This window comes from Ostrea edulis, chromosome 8 (genome assembly GCF_947568905.1).
Source record: "Ostrea edulis chromosome 8, xbOstEdul1.1, whole genome shotgun sequence".
Lineage (NCBI taxonomy): Eukaryota > Metazoa > Mollusca > Bivalvia > Ostreida > Ostreidae > Ostrea > Ostrea edulis.
In genome coordinates, this window is record NC_079171.1 from 40796016 (window position 1) to 40818746 (window position 22731).

The 22731-nt window shown below is 35.8% G+C and overlaps 2 protein-coding genes and 1 long non-coding RNA gene across 5 annotated transcripts in view; 2 read left to right on the forward strand and 1 right to left on the reverse strand.

Moving 5' to 3' along the window:
* LOC125661665 (uncharacterized) overlaps nt 1–4509 on the forward strand; it is a 68099-nt gene extending 63590 nt beyond the window's left edge. For both annotated transcript variants that reach the window (XM_056146111.1, XM_056146112.1), the window contains exons 33-34: nt 840–975; nt 2369–4509. In XM_056146111.1, coding sequence (XP_056002086.1) covers nt 840–975; nt 2369–2446 — 214 coding nt within the window. In that variant the 3' untranslated portion in view covers nt 2447–4509. The remainder of the gene's footprint in view (nt 1–839; nt 976–2368) is intronic.
* Nucleotides 4510–4563: 54 nt separating this feature from the next.
* On the reverse strand, nt 4564–13022 carry LOC125661808 (uncharacterized). Its single transcript, XR_007365125.2, has 3 exons — nt 12698–13022; nt 7912–8027; nt 4564–4698 (listed from the first exon to the last, which is right to left on the reverse strand). It is a non-coding gene; the product is annotated as an uncharacterized LOC125661808 (long non-coding RNA).
* Nucleotides 13023–17103: 4081 nt separating this feature from the next.
* The window catches only part of LOC125663226 (uncharacterized), a 74832-nt gene continuing 69204 nt past the window's right edge, over nt 17104–22731 (forward strand). For both annotated transcript variants that reach the window (XM_056146109.1, XM_056146110.1), the window contains exons 1-3: nt 17104–17225; nt 21663–21890; nt 22052–22306. In XM_056146109.1, the coding sequence (XP_056002084.1) occupies nt 17171–17225; nt 21663–21890; nt 22052–22306 (538 nt within the window). In that variant the 5' untranslated portion in view covers nt 17104–17170. The remainder of the gene's footprint in view (nt 17226–21662; nt 21891–22051; nt 22307–22731) is intronic.

A 22731-nucleotide genomic window follows, 5' to 3' on the forward strand; every position in this document is an offset into this window, starting at 1 on the left:
ATTATTCAATATTATATATATATTGTATGTATAACACACACAAACTCGCAACACATTGTTTCGATTGGTACATAATACACCTAGTTAGATAGATGTTAACGGGACACGGGCAGCGGAGCTCAGATAATCTATGCAACTGACGTCTTTTTAAATCATCCGAGACCAACCCCTCCGTGAGAAAAAAAACAAACTTCCCGACTAATAAATCCGATTCTAATGCATTTTAACGTTTTGTAGTAAAAACTGACCGGTCGGTCCTCGAATGAAAATTATGGATTAACAAGATAGAAAATGGTTCGTTTCTTTGTTTGACCTTTACAGTGGAAGTTTAAATATTGCACAGGTAATGATATAAGAAAATAAACCTCGTAGGGGTTTTACGGAGGGAATGGAAACAGATTTTCCCTTACAAATGAAAGCCACAGGCTCAATGCCCCATGCCGTGGTACATGTAGGTATTAACACGATAGAAAGTTTCGCTAGTAAATGCCTTGTATACATGCAGGTCCTAATATACGGTAGCTAATTTCTGTATACGATTGTATTTTGACTGTACAAAAAATTCTCATCAATCAATTGATCACACAAACAACAAAGGGTTGTTTTTGAAACAAAATGGATGGACACATGACTGTACATGATTCAACCTAGAGTGTGTTCGGTAGTCCGTGTTTGCCATCGTTCTAATTCTGTATTCTTGGTTGATAATATAAATTTGGCATATATTTCAACCTATGAGAAGGAGAATGTAACCATCAAAATCAAATTATGTTAATGATGTGTGTCTTGTATTTATTGGCCTTGCATTTCGTATGTTTAACTTGTTTTATTTTACACAGAAATGGCGCTTCCTTGTGCGGTATTTTCTGTGCCGTCCACAACCTGATAGAACAGATCAACTTAGATGATGGCGTGGATGTGTTCACTGCTGTTCGGCAGCTTCAAATCAGGAGACCGGAATTCTGTGCTAATCTTGTACGTACATGAAATAGTCTTTTTGGAATACATTAAAATATGGTATAATGTAATATACTAGTATTGTGCAGAATTGGACAAATTTTAATACACGGGCTGTCTGAATCACACTTGTCCCATTCTACTCTATTGGTGTATTTCATTCACAAGTTTATATTACTTTTCCATCCCAAGAAACTGCTTTTTTCAAACTCTCAGTTATGTCTTTCTACGTGAACAAGGGGTCAAGAGTGTTGTTTAAGTAAAAAGTTATGTAATATTCAAATGAATGAGGGTAGTATGGAGGGATGATAAATATAGAATTTAGAGTGACGAGTGGGGGTGGGTGGGGAGTGAGGGGTAGATAATTCGCTAAATTCATAGTGATATGTAGAACCAAGTATACTGAAACTATAATCACCAAGTCAGAATTCTTCGGTTTCCTACTTTTAAAACGTTGATGACATTTTCAAGTTGTGTTTAATTAAATACATGTAAATGTAAAAACCCTGATCCTTGGGAAATCGTAGTGTCAAACCAAAAAATGTTGAACAATATTGCTGCTCTATACTTGATTGTCTATCTCGGGTTGATGCAGGTATTTAATAAGAGCACGACAATGTGTCTAGTGCTATCAGTTTGAATAATTTACAGCCATGCTTGTACATTAGACATAAAACTTAAAGTGCACCTCAGGTTGGTTGTTTTTTTTACACACAGACGAGAATTTTTCACTCATGTTGAAATGTTATCAGGTGTAAGTGAAGTACCACACATTACTTATCCTTAGCGCTTGCGGCCATATTATTGAGGGTTCCTTCATGCGCTAACGCCTGCCACCACAATATTTTTCCGTCTTTAAGGCCATGTTTCAAGGACATTCTCATTTCTAAATGCCGACGGTTTGGGGTAGGAGCAAACACTACCCATGTTTACGTCCTAGGTTTACTATCAAGGCCACCATGGTACGAGCGGGGATAGAACTCTTAACTTTCCGGTTACAAATCAAACCACATGAGGAAATAATGCCTTTCAGTTATTTGGAAGGTGACTGAACGGTTGTTCAAAGGTGATTGAATGACAAAGCTCTGCAATTCAGTCAGCGTTCCAGATCTTTCAGTGAACTTTCAGTCAACCGAATGACTTAATTCCATCCAATGAACGCTCTATCACCGAGCTACCATGACCTGTAATCGATCACTGTTCGTTATCTTCACCTTGCATGCTAGAGTCGTCCATTCTTTTGTGAAAATGCAAAACTAGAGTAAATACTTTAATAAATAAAACCAAATTAAAATGGATGGAATAAAAATGAATTGAACCTGAAATAATGTCGAAAGAAATGGCCAGTTTTCCGTTTGTCTTGGTAATTGACATGCAATTTTTTTTTTTTTTTTTTTTTTACTTTTTTCAGGAGGAATATGGTCTGGTGTACAAAGCGGTTCATGATCACATTCAGAGTACTTCCGAAAACGTCTACTACAACCAATAGAATGTTCTGAAACACGTTACAACCAATAGGATACTTCAAAACATCTACTACAACCAACTGAATGTTCCAAAACAACCGATAAGATGCTTCAAAACATATGCCACATGTACAACTAACATATCGCTTCAAAATATCCATAATAACAAATATAATACTTTACAGCATTTGCTACAGCAAGAGCACTTCGACTGCAAAAAGCAGAGCAGTCTTAGGAAATGTTTACTACAAACAATAGAAAACTTCTGGCAACATAACTACATTTAATGGAGAATCTTAATCAAATGAAAAAATACTTTGAACAGAAGCTTTAACGAAAATGTCAATTAGGTAGAGACGTTACCAGGTCTAGATGTAGTGTCAAAAATTTAGACAAGAAGATATTTTGTAATAAATTGTAAAATAACACCTATAGCTGGTTGAATCTTTAGAGTATGCAGTCAAATTTATTCCTATCCATATTGCTGTTATTATTTTGCATGCCAATTTTATCATTATTTTTTATCATCATCACTATTCTTATTATTGTCATTATTATTATTATTATTGTATTTATTCTTATTATTACTAATATGAAGAATTATTGATAATGTATTCTAAGCAGAAAAAAAATGACTACGGATACATAAAAGTAAAAATATAAAAATAGTTACAAGTCGTATTACATACTAGAACAATCCAATCATAGCGCAATTAAAACAACTAATGACATGTACATGTTGTTATGAATTAGGATAACAAGACATTGAGGCACAAACCCTCTAATAATTCGAATCTCAAACATTTCCGGTATTCTATTTAGTGCTTAGCCCCCAGTTTAGTTTAAATAAAGTACCACTAGACTGATGAAGGTATATGGCAAAAGATCTATAACCACACGAACCTGTTTTAATCTTGATACAATAAATTATCATTAATGCAAACACGATATGACATAAGTTTGTGTACATGACACGTTTTCTTTTAATTCATACGCATGCTACTTCATCACCAGATACTGAAGAAGGTCCATCGCCCGATATGTACCCTGCGTCTGATTCATAATCCACAGTTGCTAATTTACACCACAGATGCGCTCATGTCAACCTAACATGCTTGAATAACCATGATAATAATTTCGGTGCCGCCTTCCCCCTGGAAAAACTATTGCAAAAATACAGAGTAGGGTAATTTGGTTAATTGTATATTGGTTAACGTCTCACTCGAGAATATTTCACTTGTATAGAAAAATCACCATTGCCAGTGAAGGGCTGCAAAATTCTGGCCTATAATCCGGGATTACGACCTTTTATCGTACCACACCTGCTGTGACACGGGATCTCGTTTTTTGTGGTCTCATCAAGATGAAAGTCTGAAATATGTCTTTCGATGCATCATGAATACAGGCTATTGGTAGAAAATTCATATAAATAAAGCTAAATGTCAGCGTAAACAGTTATTAGTTAGAATTTACATTTTCTGAGTATCCTTAGACTACATCTCTGCCACGGTTTCATCAATGTTCGTGGCATTCAAATATTCATGAACTTTTGTAGGAAATGTTTCGTTGATGCATCAGTTTGTAGACATACGTATACTGTATACTGTTCTTCCTTTTGAATAAAAATAGTACTTCGTTGGGTATCTGGTTTAGGAGTCTTGTACAATCGTGTAAGTAAAGAACATCGGTGTCTAACAAAGAGAAAGCTCAAAAGAAACGGAAGCACAGACGTTACACCATCACTTAATCTGTCTCGCCGCTGTGTCACTGAGGGTGATAAAGGCTTCTAAACTCGAGTGAGTTATGTGCTTTATGTATATCTTGGTTGACTGCAAATGAACTCAACGAAACTTACTGGTATTACAAATACTTACAGAATGCATTTTATCATTATTTTCAATTTCATCATTATTATTATCATTTTTGTTTGCATCTTTTTAACTGCTGCATGCTGTAATTTTATCCCTATTTGATGTACTAAATTATATCATACATTTTTAAAATTTCGTTGGATTTTAATTATTTTGATTATATTTGTCATTTTCTTTTATGAAAATTTGTTGCAATAAATTCCATCATCCATTTCCATTTTAAGTTCTCACTTAAGTAGCTGCATGATGATGACTTCCTGTCAGATCTTGAGCAACAGGAAGTTGTGAAAGTGGAGTCAAGAGTTCCTCCTCGAAATGAAGAAACTTAACAGGAATAAATGAAAGGTATTTAGTATACCTGTATACAGTTTTCGTTGAATTCTGAAGTCTGGCGTGGATAAACTCTGCAAAAAGAAATTCAAAGTCATCAGAGCATCCATAAAAATGTCTTCAGACAAAGTACTACAGTACTATAGTCCCACAACTTGAGAGAAAGGGGTGAGATGAACATTCCGGTCACATACATTGCAAATTCTTAACATTTTGCTTCATCTCATGCAAGGTGAAGATAACGAACAGTGATCAATCTCATAACTCCTACAAGCAATACAAAATAGATAGTTGGACAAACACGGAGCCCTGGACACACCAGAGGTGGGATCAGGTGCCTAGGAGGAGTAAGCATCCCCTGTTGACCGGTCACACCCGCCGTGAGCCCCATATTCTGATCAGGTAAACGGAGTTATCCGCAGTCAAAATCAGTGTGCCAAGAACGGCTTAACAATCGGTATGAAACACGTCAGACAGCATTTGACCCAATGCGAGGTTGTATTGACGAACTAGATCGTTATAACGACCATAGAATTTGCGAAATGCTGACTTCAATCGAGACTGTTGAAATCCCTGTACCATGAACTTGTTTGTCAGTAGCTTACCTCGATTTAAAAACTGACTATACCCAGAACAAGCTCTTGCATATCGAATCAGTTGAGATATATAAACACCATATGCAGGTGATAATGGAATATTGCTACATAAATGTGGGAAGTTGACGATGGAGAAGCTGAAATCATCCCGTTTGTCATACAGTTGAGTTGTTAGTTTGCCGTTAATGTCTACTTTCAATAAAATATCTAAGTATGAAGTAGAAGTGGACGACTCTGTGGTGTCCTTTATTTCGAGCTCACAGGGATATATCAAATCGACATATGAATGAAATCAATCATCTCGCGCGCTGAGTTTGAGTATTCAGTATTAACTATAGGACTGATTCTAAGTTGTTGTAGTATGTACATGTACATATGATGCTATGAATATCATTCATTTTTCTTCTCATTCATACCATATTTAACCCTTGGCTAGATATATAAGTCAATAGAAATTTAACGAATGTGCTTGCTGTGCCTGTGTGTAAGTGATTTTGACAATGCTGCGAAATAGTCCATATTTATATTTGCCACATAAATTTCAAAACATTTCATTGAAATATAAAATGTATGGAGGAAGTTAAAACTTAAAATGCACGCGCATTCGTGCTCACACAAATTTGATTTACCATCTATGGTTCACAATATTAATTAGGCGCTCATGTTGTAATCCTACAGCACAAAACCACTGCATTTTAGCCTTTAATCAGAAAATCACTCTATTTTAGTGCCAAAAATTGTAAAAAGCAATGCACGTAGATACATGTATTCGAGCACATTGGTATGACTACGCGCTCTTGTTGATTTCATTCATATACATGCGGTATTGAATCCATGAAATTACCCGACCATATTTCAGCACACTTGTATACACACGCTCATATCAATTTTGTAAGGGGTTACATAAAAAAAAACCTAGGAAGAATTTGATGAAGAACAAAAACTTTATGGTCATTCAAAAAATGAACCTTAAAAATGATGCATGCCATTATACCAACCTAACGCAATACATACCATCTACCTATGCTGTATAAATCAATTCATCTGTTGTGTCCATACAAGAGTTAGAGACGTTTTAGTATTATCCATTCAAAATTAAGAACACGCACATGCTAGTGCAGATTTGAAAGTTTGACCATGCAGGGTATCAACATCTTCATACCTGTACGACATGAATATCCAACGAGTTCAATGAATATCAAAACGTTAGACTGATAAAACAATTACAGGGGAAATAAAAAAAATATATAACGGGAGCCAACACGGATGACCCCCCACCCCATTTAAGATGTGGTGTCATCTTACTTCTGGACAACCAAACATCTTATATTTTGAGGGTTTTTTGTGATTGTTCCTATGGTGTCAATATCAGTCCATATTTTTCGTTCATAAGAAATTTACCGGTTATCAAAATATTGTCACAACCAAAATTGCACGTAGGTGCTTGCGTGCGTGTGTGTAAGTGATTTTAACGATGCTACTAAGTAAATAATCCAAAAATATACATCCCTTATAAAGTTCAAAACATTTCATTGCATTTCCAAATGTTATAGATCAATACCCGAGAAAAGAAATTAAAAATTAAAGCCAACTATTACGTAAGATATTAACGGGTTTTTCCCCCTGACATTTATAAAGACGGTTTATCCAGGTATGTTCTCGGAAACGTATTTCTCCAGCTCCGTTTTGCCATCCTTCCCTTTTTAAACTTTATTTTTTCCCCTTCAAATTACAGCACTTTCCCCTCGAAAATATGATTTTCTTTCTGATCTTCAGGAACACTGATATGTACACACCTCCTCCAAACGTAATGAAGATCTGTACTTAATAACGAACGTTGTAAATGTATATGTAAACGTGATAATAATACAGTGACGGAAAGGCACTACAAATATAGAATTTACACTTATGTGGTAACCTTTTAGTTGGTCATCACTACATATATAAATGACAACTATGGCTGCATTTGTACTTCGGTTCTGTATTTTATTTGATACGATTTAGAAAATAACAGACTGTAACATAAGCAAAAATAAAAAAAAAATAAAAGGTGTAATAGTATCAAACCCGTAGAGAGAAATCATGATATGCTAGCATATCATGATTTTAACAAAGTATAAGAAGGATAACTCTTGTCATGAAACATTTAGATAGCCTAAGGAATACAAGTTATTCCCCTCGATATTGATAGACCGGATATTGTACAGTATTAACGTGTTCACGGGTATAAATTATGAAATAATAACTATCACTGTCCCCGTAAAGCTCTTACATTACATCTTGTGATATGATAAAAACATGATAATGTGATTCAGCCACCTGTCAATCTAATTAAAATCAGATCCTAAAATACGCTCACGCTACGTACGCGGATCTAGGAAGTCTGATTTTAATTAGATCGGTCTCCTGTTTGTGGAACAATGTTCCTCTCAGAAGGTAACTAGAGTCAATAACTTTGTAGCTCTTTCACGTCAGTACTATCAACACTATTTACAGAAGAACTGTACTGATGGACATATATACATGATACATGGATGAAACCAATATACCGAAATAAAATGCTTCAATTCGTTCATCTATAATTAGGAATTATTCTTTAACTTCAATTTCACAGAAATTCTAAATTAGAAACTTTACAGAAATAATATTAATACAAGGTGTAGAGAAGAATGGAATAAATAGTGTACTTACTGTTAGTGGACGTACGATTCCTTCCAATGTCTTTATCAGATCATTGCTTAAGACATGTTCTGTAAGTGTTTACTCTCTGAGTGCTGTCTGAAGTCTAACTTTGGGCTGAACAAAGGCTAAGGATTTGGAAGTGGGGAAGTAGAAAAAGAAAAACTATTGGTTTAGAGAACCACCTGACTTATTATAACATGTCTGATGCCTTAGACTCAAATAAATCTTTCTAACATTGCAGTAAAAACAAGTGAGTAAAGGGGCATCATGTGTAGCACAATACACTAAACTAGTGTTTGCTGTTGATAATGTTAATGATGCTGGTGAATATGTGCAACATGGTCAAATGAGATAATAAAGTTTAAGAAGCACTTTCAAATATATCAAAAACATTGCATTGTAATTTCTCACCATAATAGCAAAGCTAGTATGAGAGCACGTGCACAAACTGCATATACTCTGACAATGCATGTAATTAAAAGCTACACCCTACTATACGTATGTCTACTATAATACTTATAGTTGTCCGCCGGTGTAGAGGCAAATTTTGACTCCCATAGAATAATGACCGGGGGTCATTTTTCGCTGTCGAAAAATGACCCCCGATCATTATTCGACGTAGAATAATGATCCCTTTTGTCCGTAGAAAACATGTCTTGTTCAAAAAATCAATCCATTTCACGTTTAGAAAAATGACCCCTGTAGAATAATGACCCCCCCCTTGTAAATTTTATTAAGGATTATTCCTCTGGTAATGCCTCCCGTTAGGAACTTCCTGGAACTGCCACTGGCTTTAGATGATACTAATGTACTCTAACACCTCTACCAATTTCAAAATATTGAACCCCCTTTGAAAAATTTCTAGATCCGCCTATGAAGTCAATACTGGTTGGATCACCGAAATAAAACCCTTCTACAATTCATATTCAATAGTATTTTTGATTTTGTAAGGAAAACTCTATCATTGAAATTAAAATGTCGAAATTTGAAAAAAAAGTTACAGGAACCAAATTAGTGCCCTTAATACGATGATCGTTACAGAAATCAATTAAAATCCATTTATCATAAGTAGTTCACGTAGATGACGACATTTGAAGGATATGACCTTGGATCACATCATCCTTAAGATTCTAAATTTTTTATATGTATTATGTACACGGTAGGTCAGATTATGCTACCCATTTTGCTTTCATGTATGCTGCTTTATGTAAGAATACTCTTAGGGTGTTGCTGGCCACGGCATGTATTTTCTTGCTAGTCATTCCAGTTTATTGAAGTTCAGTGCTTTTAGCATGTTCAGAATATTTAGTACTATGCATTAGCTACTCCATGTATTTTCTTACTAGTATATTACATTTCTTTGTACAAAATTTATGACGGTCTCTTACAATTCTCTCTCTCTCTCTCTCTCTTAACAAACCGTTTCTCATTTTTTTTTGTCCCTTGGGTGGCGGAAATCCAATTGTCATTATGGCAAAATTTTTAATGTGCCACCTTATTTTTTTTTAATTTTATTATGTTTGTATTTATCAAGATTTATAAACGTTAGGGAGATCCCAATGTCATTCTTGGTTAGGTTGTCTGAGTTGTAGTTTTGATACTCGGGGATCTCTCTGTTATAGGGTTTGTAAATAAGTTGTCAACTTCTTCAATCGTCATTAATAAATGACAATTTTCAACCAACAATATGTATTCTATTGTTAATTGCCAAGAATAATAACAAAGCTGCGGGACATGAGAAAACCGGTTTCTTCGAATAGTATTTTATATTCTTATAAAAATGGAGAGCATAATTAATTTTACTTTATAAAAACGAAAAGGAATTTATGTAAGGAATAAAGGAAATATTTAATGATCGAGTGATTCTTGAAAAAAAAAGCTCTTTTGTATCCACTAATAAAACTGTTTCAAAGCACACTATCAAAATACATGTAATTATAGATGAACTGCAGATCACCCATCAGTTATATATAAGCGTTCATCCATTTGAAATTTGGGAGCAATAAGGCAGAACAATACATGCATGTTTTCTTCATATCCGTTGAAAAAAATGCAGATTTTACTATATAAAATCAACGGAATCACCACGGATGTTCACCGGAGAGGACAGGAAAGCGGAATTCTGACGGGATCAAAACAAATTAGAAAGAATTTTAACGGAATTTTTCTCCCGCAGAATTTTTTAACATGTCATTTTTTTTTCTGTCGATAAGCCCAACCTTTGCATACCTAGATGGACATGCCTGGGGGGGGGGGGGTACTGTGTCTTGGAAATCCTCTAATTCTGATCAGCGGCGGGAATTGTGTACTCATATGGATATCCAAGTATCCAAGGAATTTCGAAAAGGGGGAGGCAAAGTGCCTCCCCCCCCCCCCCTCAGCCATTTTTATAGGGTGCTAGACCTGGAATTCATCTTAATTAATCACATCTTTTTGTAAATTTGCTTCCTCTACATTCTTCACACACACAGAGAGAGACAGAGAGAGAGAGAGAGAGAAGGTGAAACGCTTTACTCTAGTGCGTTTCTACACGGTGATAGCAGGTGCACTGCATTTACTGTGATATGATGCGGCGTTTTATTTTGGGTGTTTTGATAATTTAACACAATAGGCAGTAGCGTAGCTTTGCTAAAAATAATGAAGGGCACCTAAGAAATCCACCTTAAACACATCTTGACTTGACAAGCAGAAAAATATAAATAAAAGAAAAAAAAAAGCACGTAAGATATCCTTCTGACACTCCAAAATCCTATTTCGTGGTGGTGGTGGTGGGGGTGGGTGGGGGTGGGATGGGGTGGGGTGGGGTAGGTGGGAGGGGGGGGGCTTTACACTTCCCTTGTCACTTTTTTTTTTACACTTCATATATACTTTACTTGTATGCCATTTCCTACTGACTTCATTATCAAGTTTCATGTATTTCCATGTCTCCCGAAGAAAATTTTGAGGAATTAAAGATTCGTGGCCTCTGGAGGGTCTTCCGACTGTAAATGACTCAAAATTGTTTTATTTGTGGGTACTAACTAAGAACCCCAAAATGATAAAAATGAGATCCTCCATCTGCTCCTTTGTTTTTATGTTGTAAAGACAATATGAAAACAAAGGAGCGGATCGGGAATCTTATTCTAATCAGATTGTAAAAAAGCCTTGCTTGGGGGCGGGGGGGGGGGGGGGGGGCACAACCATACTTCTTCCCCCTTTGAAAAGTGTGGGGCCGGACATGTGCCCCGGCTGTACCTTCCCTTACTCCCCTGTACTGTGTACGACATACTGCACTTTTGAACATTGCAATGTTGGGTTCCCCTTCTAATATATATGAGATATAGCTATTTTCACTGTGGAACATTTTTCTTGTAATTAACAATTTTATGACGGTTTAAAACGTAAAATAAAAATGTAGTAGGGAGAGAATAGGTTATGTACATGCAAGAAATAATTGTTTGAGTGCTGAGAACCTGCATATTGGAATTGAGTATTTTTTTTAACCGTGGTATATTCTCATCTGATCAATCTATGTTAATTTTGTGTTAAAAAAGTGCGGGGACACAAACCCACTTGCCCCCCCCCCCCATCTTCCAAAAGTGAGGGGGCATGTGCCCCCGTCCACTTGTCCTACACTCCTGATAGGCATAAATTACCCAGTGAAATGCTATAGTCTACCCAAAGTTATCGTTCGCATACTCACTTATGCCTATATCAACACTTACTCATTTTTCAAAATTCTTTGAAAAACGATAATGATGCGTGAATGAAATAAGCTATTGACTTCAGTTGCAAAATATGTATGTCAATTCATCCGTTTTAAGAAGATTTCACGCCTCTCTGTGACACAAGAAGTATTGTATTTAGACGCAGCTCTTTTAATGTGTGTGTTTGATTACACAAGATCTATACATGTAAATAGATAGCATAAATACATTGGTAGCTTCAGAGGGAGGTGTGGAGGTTTTACAGGTTGTACCTCTGCCTATCGTTACAAAAGTTTGCTTAATGAGGTAAAAATAACAATTTTGAGAATGGAACTCCCCTTTTAAAAACTAAAATTTATGGTAGAACCCCTTTTTGAAAATTCCCTGGATCCGTCCCTGACATATGCGAGGTTTTTACAGTTGTAATTGGTCATGGAACCTACAGTGGGTTTTCCTCAAATTTAATGAACTAGTTCTTACTTTTATTTTATTAACCGTGAAAATGTTTTACACATGGAATAAATTTGATAAGAGGAGCAGCAGGAAAGATAACTCTGGGTAAATAATGACCCGAAAACCCGTATCAACTCCTTTAAAATAAATGAATCTGCTAAGAAAGGGAGGGGGGTCATTTTTCTAGAGGGGTCATTATTTTTCAGGTATGACACGCAAAATAATGACCCCTGGATCTTTCTACAAAATTATCCAATTTTTCTCCGGCTAGGGGGTCATTATTCTATGGGAGTCAAAATTTGCCCCTACACCGGGTCTTGCTGTTAAAATCAAGGAGAGCATGGGAACACCCTCCCCCGGGACAAACTGGGGGGCCTAAAGGTGCCCCCAGACGGAGCCGATTTTCTATGAACTTATACAATGTAGCTTGTAACGTGTCTGCACATGTTTATCCGGTCTCAGTGGCGGATCCGAAACGTGTCTACACAGGTTTATCCGGTGTCAGTGGCGGATCCGAAACGTGTCTGCACAGGTTTATCCGGTCTCGGTGACGGATCTGAATTTTTTTAAAGGACAAGCGGTTACGACTGAAGCTTTTATCTTTTCCGTCCAAAAAGGGAGCAGGGTTAAAATTCCCTAAATAGCAAAATAATTACCTTTCAAAAAAGAATATCCTAAAGAAGATATATTTAATAGTGATGCAACTCTGGTACATGTAGGTCCCACACTAGATCCGCCACTAAGTGTGATCCGTCACTTATTATGTTTGTTTGAAAATCTTTGGGAGTTTTGAATTGATAATTCCAATCAGGTAATGATTTCCACTGAAATGATAGGTACTAATCATCTCTGGTTTGATAATGGATGACGCGAGTTAGTGGGTACCTCCTATCTTCAGTTAGTGCATGGTCTGGTAACTTGATGTACAAATCTTACATGCACATTAGTTAACATGTGATTTAAACTTTAAAAATAGAACACTTTATGCACGGTGTATTAAACATCTGTATTCAGTGGGGATCCCCCTGTTCATAAATCCACTACAGCCGAGTTAATCACATCTACCACATCAGCTCTTATGTAATTTAAAGTGTTCACAAAATGTTATTTCCTTCCTTCTGCAGTGCCTCTACTCATCACATGAGTGTTTTACATTCCTGTACACATAAATCAATTTACTGTGCATCAATTTGTTGTCATCAAACAATGATAATTAATCGAGTGAGTGAAAAATAAACAGATACACTGTACACCTTACCCCTCCTAATGCAATGTAATTTACGAATAAAACCACTTTTCAAGTCAAATATCTAGATTTGTTTAATGCACATAGTAAAGATAGATACAGATTGTTTTCATTTAAACACCATCCTCTTATTCTGATACAAGAAGCAAAATCGGCACAGTTCATTAAAGCAGTACACTACATGTGACTTCCTGGTGTACAGTTAGCAAGTAGATAGGAATTTGTCAGCGCGTGACACGACAAGAGTTTGTTTGTCAAAAAAAAAAATAGTAACGGGAATTAAAACGATAGAGCTCTCTCTCTCTGCCTGTCTCTCTCTCTCTCTCTCTCTCTGTCTCTCTCTCTCTCCCTCCTTCTCTCTCTCTCTCTCTCTCTCTCTCTCTCTCTCTCTCTCTCTCTCTTTCACTGTGTGTCTATGTGTCTGATAAGAATTTAGTTTCGAAATCTTAAACTTGCATATTTTCTTTTTTACATGCTGACTGATTTAAAAACTAGAACTATATTTTGAAAGAATGGCATTTTAAGAGTTAATCATACCGATGATGTACTGTTAAATTTCTTGAATAACATGAAACCATTCACCTATATGCATGTCCCTAAAGTTATGAAGTTAATGATTAAACACCTTGTAAATATCCTCAACTTCAGACGAGATACTATAAATACACAAAGCAATAATTATAAACAATGAATTGATATTGACAATACGTGTGCGATCATGTATGATGGTGATTCAAACTATTTAAGAAACTGATATCCATACAGAAAATTACTGTTTGAAAAACAGACTACACCAGTGAAGTTTGTCTCAGACAGAAATTACAATTGTATAAAAAGTATCAATATCTCGTAACAAAACCCTTGAAGTTACATTTTTTTTAGAGCAACCAGTTTGTACCTTATGTACAAAAAAAGAGGGAATAAAGAAAAAAAGCTATACATGGGCTTACAGTGTCAAATACATCTTCACGATATCGTATTACTACACGTCACGCACCGTGAACACAGTTTGTATAAGTATGCGGGGCATGGCTAACGTACTATCCACAGATCGTGCGTATCCGATTACGCAGTGTGTTTATATTGTAAAAAGTTCCGCGAATTAAAACTAACTTAAAGTGATGATTTACGCCATCTTTAAAGTATGAGGTATCAATATCATTATTTGTACAACCAACGTTAGACTGAGACGTGACTAATATCCATAGCTTATAGCTGATGCATGTCTTACTATACGATTACCATTGAGGTTAATGGAAAATCTGCATTCTAATTTGAGTAAATGCATACAGTATATGATTTTGCAATATTTACATTCACTTAATATTTTCTCTTACATTGCTTTCGATATAGGATACCTTTATCACAGGGCAGCGCGAATCACTTCCCCGTGAATAGATGAAGTGCAAAACACGCCGCGGTCCTCCATTCACGGTGTCAATGTGAGAAAGAGATAAATCATCAATTATGTCTAATTGTAATTAAGTGCCAATTTAGGAATTTTTGTAAGAACGATGTCATATCCACTTCGCCAAAGATGGATTTTAAAGTTAATATTTCCACATGAAATTTATTGAAAAATATTTTCAAACATGTTTTATCCATCCCATGGGGAACCGGGATGGGTCCTCAGTACCCCTTGCTTGTCGTAAGGGGCGACTAAATGGGGTGTTCATTCTGATGAGACCGCAAAAAACCGAGGTCCCCTGTCACAGCAGGTGTGGCACGATAAAGTTCCCTCCCTGTTCAAAGGCCGTAATCACCGAGCATAGGCCTAAATTTCGCAGCCCTTCGCCGACAATGGTGACGTCTCCATATGAGTGAAAAAAAACCTCGAGCGGGAATTTAATAAATATACAATCAATCAATTATAATATTATCGTCACTAGTAGAGATTTGGCTTCAAAATGCCTTGTTTTAGATATTATTCTCAATTTTAAATTTAAACCCGTCTTTCAATGTCCATAGACTACCTGAAATTTTATATAGGAAACTTTCGCATTGTTCATGCAAAAAAGTAAAGTTTTTTTTTTTTATTATTATTTTCTTCTCGTTTTCAAATTGTATCATAGTTTCCAGTGTAAGATTTGACATAAGTGTTCTATATGATATCCCAAATCAGTCTCAAGTGAACAATTCTCTCGAGGGACGTTAAATAATATACAATCCATCAATCAACCAAATAGGTTTGATTACCGATTTTGTTAATAAAACATCTACATGTATAAATATAATTAACCATGACAAGGAAAAGCCAGTCCCATGGATTTTTTTTTTTATTAAATATTGACATCAAAGGTATACATATCTGGTATAATTTCATGACATTAGTTCAGATAAACGCGATACGTCCATCTGGACAAAAAAGAAAATTAGTTTGCTTGGTTTCCATTGAGACAATCACTTAAAGGTGCATGGTAATGATTTGAACTGAACATTTTCAAATCCCCCCCCCCCCATTTTTAATGTTTACAATGCTTAACAAAGGTATTCCTATTGTTAATCAAAAAAGAAAAAAAAATGAAAGTCAGTTGTCGAGTTACAAGGGAGGTAAAGAGCTCGCAATTCCCTGTGATGTAAATAACGCCAGAATCATGGTTTTGTCAGCATAAATAAAATATACATGTAGTAGTAAAAGTTTGATTTAAAACAGATCTATTTTTAAATTACAAGTTGATTCTAAAACAATTAAACAATTTCTAGTGTTTTTCACATTTCATTTTATTTTAAGCACAATATGTTCTATTAAGCATGGCAAATTCATTTCAAATCGGTATCATGTGATAAATGAAAAATAATGTAATTGTACAACAATTCAAGCTCTGGTTATACTTATATGTTCACTGTGTGAATTTTCTTAGCAAATAGTATTCCTCATCTTGATTTGATCATGATTAATTCATCTTTAGTATATCATCAAATCTTCATTATCAATTTTAGCCAATGTGTTCGACGACAAACCACAAGCCACAGTTAGATGTACCAGACATTACACGTGGAGGCATGCTTTGTTATCGTTTCACACAGTGGACAATAAACGGAACAAGTTGATTACATTTATATCAAATCCGTATATAAAGTATTCTTTCTGTTGAAACATGTTTGGGGTTGTTGTTTGGTTTTTTTTTTTGGGGGGGGGGGGGTCGCGTGTGATTCAACCTTTGAAACAAATAACATTGTACAACTCGACCTGCATTTCTGTTGGTTTGTTTTACAGTTAACTTACATAATTCTCGGAATTCTTTGTACTATAACTTGGGCAGAAGGAAACATCAAGTACGGCTGTAACACCGTTCCTTGTCCCCACCCCAACAATTTTACAAAATGCACAGTTCAAGAAGTGCTCTCTACAAATTTGAAGAAACAAAATCTTGTTTTCACAGATATTTTGCAACCTGCTAAAACTTAGTATGATACCGATTTGGGCACCGTAAGCTTATCTATACCTTGTTTGATAATCGATGCTATTTGATGTGAAGCTTGGGACGGCATCGAAAACCGGGAGGGGGGGGGGGGGGGTAACTGCAAACATGTAGCCGATTTACATTCCTCAACAATGGGTTCCTAACAGTGTATAACTCTGCCTATAGTCAACGCACACTTACATTTTACAACGGTATTTACCGTTTCTGTAGATTGGTAACCAACCTTCGATAATTGTAAAGTTCAGTTTTCTGCATTAAGTACACCCGACCCGCCATCGTTCATTTAATAAGGAACTAAATTATGGAAATGAATTAGGCAAGGCACGGGGGTTGAATAGAGGATATCACTTTTTTTAAATAGCTTGGTTCAACGAGCCCCCCTTGTATACTGCACAATACAGAAGTCACGTTCAGCTCCAGTTATTTAACTTCCTTGTTGAGTTTGTGCGGCGGTCACCATGATGGTTTCAATATATCTCCTGTTGATGATTTGTATGGTTTCATATGCATACGGTAAGGACATTTCTATTCATATGTATTCACGGTCAAGTTTGAATAGCTTGTCATTTTTAGACAATATTGTGAACGAATCGCGTATCAGATAATTGCATTCAGCCTTCAGTGTGTATTTAAGTGAATGATGCTATTGTTCAAGCAATAGGAAGTGTGATTGATATACTTTAGGAGCGGTGATTCAGACAGGGACACTACATAACTATATAGTGGATATAATATCTTGTTTTATCTAGAGAGCCTGGTGGGGGGAGGGGGGGGGGAGGATACGGAATTCTGCCCCCCCCCCCCCCCGAGACTGTGGATTATTAGTGGATAGACATGTTGCTATTTCAAAGCAAATCCGACATTGTATATTTTCTATTGTAATTAACAATTTTATTTTAAAAGATGCTAAGTGTATTTTTCTTTAGATTTCTATTTCTATAAAGGAAAACCCAAGGTTTATCAACAAGAAATCAGAATACATTACATGTAAATCTCACAACATTTCACAGTCTGTGTATCCTGACTAAACCCGATATAGCCGATTTTCATTTAACTTTCTTCCTTATCGTTAAAACCATTGTGTGCACAGATCATCTTTGGAAATTTGAGAACGTATTTGTGTTGAACTCAGCCAACCATGATTTTGAGAGCTGAATGTAAATTTGAAAAGAGTATAACAAAATCTGCCTCATAAAACTGGTGTAATTTTAGAATTTTGTAACTTTATTAGTGGTGCTAAACACGGCGTACTAAGATTAACTGTTTCAATCTGCACATAATCTAGGTAGGCCAATCATAAAATCCCATTAGGATCAGTGTTGTAAAATATAGGTGATTCGTCAAAATAACTTCGACAACATGAAAAGCCTCTCACCACACTGGTAGGCTGGGTCGTTTTTATTATTCGCTCAAAATCGTCAATTTTAGATGAAAGGGTGAATTGTAAATTTAGCGATTTTTTTAAATATTTAAATACGGCATTAAAATACCCAGTATTAAAAAATGAAATTATAGACATACATGTAAAATTATTTCCATTCATATCTTCCTCTGACAGCTACGTCACCCATTCTCAGTATTGAGATGCAATTACTGTTGTGCACTCGTTACTCGATGCGCAGTAGTGTGAGGAAGTATAAATATACTGTACCAAGGTCCATTGACATTAACAAATATTCCTTTAAGATAAATTCATCGCTGATTACACAGATATAATACATACATTACTGTTGCTATTTACAAGAATTCATTGTATGTAGCATTAGTTATGAATAAAATCTATATAAGAATCGAAACTTTGATTAAATTAACTGCTAACAACAATTTCATCGCATCTAGTCGTTGTCTTCACTTCGATACCTATACGCAACAAAATTATACAGTTCAACTCGGAAACTGATTTCAATAATTTCATGTTTCAAATCCGTTTTGCAAGTGTGTACAGGTTATTTACTGTTTATTTTGTTTAAAAATCAGAAGATATCTGCACAAATACCTTTCAAACGATACACATGCATCATGAAACTTCATTGGTTGTGTTTGTTGTTTTAAAATACATACATTATGTCTTACCAAATATATAAATGTTTCACATTCTATTAATCAATTAACATGCAGTATAAGTTAAAAGAACATACAATGACTATATGCATGATCAAAAATATATCATTTCAATCCAACAGAAAACAATTTAACGATTTCCGAAGTTTTGTGAATTTTGAACTCCCTCACTCAGCTCAGTAGATTGTCGACGCATCAGTGGCGGATTAAAGGAAGGTGCAGCCCCCCCCCCCCCCCCCCCCCCTAGTTAGAATAATCTAACTGTGTCTCGGGACAGGCCCTCACCACAGTTAGAATACCTCCCATATACTCGTAACGTAGCAGAAAATTGCGGAATCGCTCCAAAGCGATTTTAAACTTATCAAAGAATAAACACGTACATTTAAACTTAAATTTATATACAACTAACCTCATTGGTAATTTGTAAGTCCTTAACACTGTAAAAAATCGTATAATAGTATTGAAAACTCAACACTTTGAAATGTCACTTTTCTCGATTCGAACTGACTGCCATTTTACCGGAAACTGCCATCGGAACACCCTGCTGTTTTCGAAAAACGAACGCTTACCTAATTTGCAAATAAGAACGGCCCACTACCATATAAGGCATTGGTGGGGGAAAAAACCGGTTTATACACATGGCGTGGAGACAGAAAGTTGACGATCTGCTGTGTCTTTACCCCTAAGTCTTTCTGTAAAACATCTTTCACAGTTCTGTCAATCCTAACCAATTTAGAAGTCAGACTTTTCTTGTTTCCAGGTTTTTTGGAACATGAAAAAGTTTTCCCACAGCTTATGCAATTGTTGGATTCCATTTTGATTATGATATCATATAAACCATTAAAGGAAATTAGGAATGTTGATGGCTTCATCCGTACCCGCCATTTTCTGAAGCATCCACTGTTTTCCCATAATTCCTGCATGCCTCAGTGCACTCTGGTTAATTTTCTTTATCAATGAAATCAAATTTCAGCAAAAGTTTGTATAGGGAGAATATTACTTCAATCCCATGTTACAATATTTAGTTAACATATATTTCTCGATTTCTAACGTTTATTTCAAACTTTAAATTCATTTTCATGTCAAATAACGAAGTAGTAAAGATCGTAGTAGCATTTTCCGTAAAAGGCTATATTTCCATATTTGGAACGTCATTAATGTTCAGTATTTCACGCTGTGCGCATACGCAATGACAAGTTCCGGTAAAATGGAAGGTGTTAGCAGCGAAATTCAAACTCGTGGGTTTACATTCTCAAATTCAACTAATTAAAATGGATTTAACGGCAAGTGGGTCGTTAAGGTAACTTTCCAGATGCATATGAGTGATGTGTTACATAATTTTACCGAAACATGCACTGTGTGCAATTTTCATTTTGCTACATTGCAGGTATATAGGACGCATTCTATCGTTAAATCGGGTCTGTAGGACATTATCATTTTAACGATAGAACATTCTATCTACCCCCCCCACCCCACCCACCCACCCCCCAAATAATATTAAGGTAAACGTTGGGAATTGTAAATTCATTATCACAATGGAACGGTCATGCCATCAGGGTGAAAATGTCGAAAAAGTCCCCGAATTCCCGAAAATTATTGTTGTAACTTATTTTACAAATTTAATATATGAAGAATTGTGTCTCCCGTGGCGCAATAGATAGGTAGAGTGGAAGTGTGTTCACAATGCAGTGGCGCTGTACTGATGCATGCATATCCAAAAATTGATAAATCTCAATCCAAGGCAAAAAGAAAGAAAAAGTAAGATATGAACATTTTAATAAAATGGGTTTGACATTCTGGGGTTGTTCACACTTATATGTTGGTTCATACGGTAATTAACTATATATGGCAGGTAATGGAACTGAATGAAGCTCAGGGGAGGTGGGGTTGGGTGGGCAATGTAACCTAGCGATGACTTGGGTGCGCCCAGTACGCGATACACATATAACTTAATGATTCAGGGAGGTAGCTCTGCAAGGTCTATAACTTAGTGATGCCAGGGGAGCCCAGCAGGCCATGAGACTTAGTGAAACATCGGGGGGGGGGGGTGCAATGTACAACGTATATGTAACCTAGTGACGTCCGGCGGGAATCCAGCGGACAATGTAGCCTCGTGATTCCCGGGGGAGCCCAGCAGGCAATGTAACTGTAAACTATTGACGCCTGAGGAGCCCTCTATACTACATAACAGATATTGCAAGCTAATGAAGCCTGGGGGATCTCGGTTAGCGATATTATTAACTTTTTGTAATTATGCATGATATTAAATCTATACCTCCCCATAGATTAGGAGTTGAACAATATTTCTTGTGAAAAAAATTGTGATGTCCAAAAAAAAAAAAAAAAAAAAAAATATGCAAACCTGCATTAGATTTCAGATTTCATGTCAGCTTTAAAGTTGCCTTTTATTTAATATTTGTAATCACCTGGCGAATCAAATGTTTACTCATTCTGGCTGCGATTTGGTAAGTGGTGCTGAGATGTTTTAATGGAAGTGTCTGCATCCTTTGATAGAATGAAAACGAACACTTCCTACTACAGTTTAATTCAAGAAAATTATTTATAATCCCATTTCATCATTTACAAGGTATTAGTAAATATTACATTTTGTCAAAATTACAAATAACATGTTCGTGAGAAAAACGTAATGATGTAGAAAATATGTATGACCCTGCTTTTTTCCTTGACTGTAGATATTTTTTACTTATATACTAGTATACAATCATACCTTATAATATTATAATTTATATATTATACTTAAAACCCTGCCTTGATATTGTAAAGAGGGGGTCTTTATATGTTTATTTATTATGTATTTCTGTTGACTAATTGTATTCAATTATTGATTGAATAAATATTGCTTAAACGCATTGTACATATTGTCTTCAGAGAACATTGCCCTCAATAAACCGACATGGCAGCTTCATCCGTATAGCAACACGCTATATTCTGCAAGTAATGCTGTAGATGGTCGCAAATCTAACCTCCACGTGACTGGTAACCAGTGTGTCATATCTAACGTTAATCAGCAGGTAGCCACATGGAGAGTGGACTTACAGGACATCCTCAGTATACATCACATTACCATTTATTACAGGACGGACAATATCACATGGGGTTTGTTTCCATATACCATGTAAATGTACAATATATGCATGTAACTTATTATCATAGCGAGTATTACCATTTTACGTTAACAAGAAGTATTTAAAACACAGGAAATGTTATAAAGAATGAACTGAATTGTGAAATGTCCGTTCACGGACTTGACATTTCAGGTCCAAAAAATAATTACTCCGGCAGATTTGTGGGTTTTTCATTATACGTATCGAACACAACCAATAGAACACAAGGTCATCTGTGTGTTCCTGACACAAACTACACAAGGGACACCATACCCGCCGTCCTCAACGTCGCCTGCCCAGTTCACGGACAATACATCATCTACTACAACGAAAGACTACCCGGAGTTACCTACCCTGTTGGTTATAGTACCCATGCATTTAATGAACTCTGTGAAGTAGAGGTTTACGGTACGTTGTAGTGATATTTAACTATCTGACTAAAGTGAAAAAGATAAAGGTAACGAACAGTGATCAATCACATCATTGCTACAAAGATCACAATTAAGAGTAGACCAAACACGGACTTCTGCACATTAGAGGTGGGTTCAAGAGCTGGTATTGTTCTGGGTCAGAAAAACTCTTATCGTGACCATCAAAAACCAATCACAAAGAAATCAAAGATTTAGAAAAAGTATATACATTTACAACTGTTTACACAAAACTATATCAATGAAAACAAGTATAACTTTTAACAAAGCTTGCTGTCATTAGGAACAATCATATACAGTAAACTGATATAAATGTATGATATGCTTAAAGTATTTATATTCTTATCAAATGGTCACATAGTTAAACTTTTCTAAAATGGGAAGTGCTATATAAAATCAAGTTTA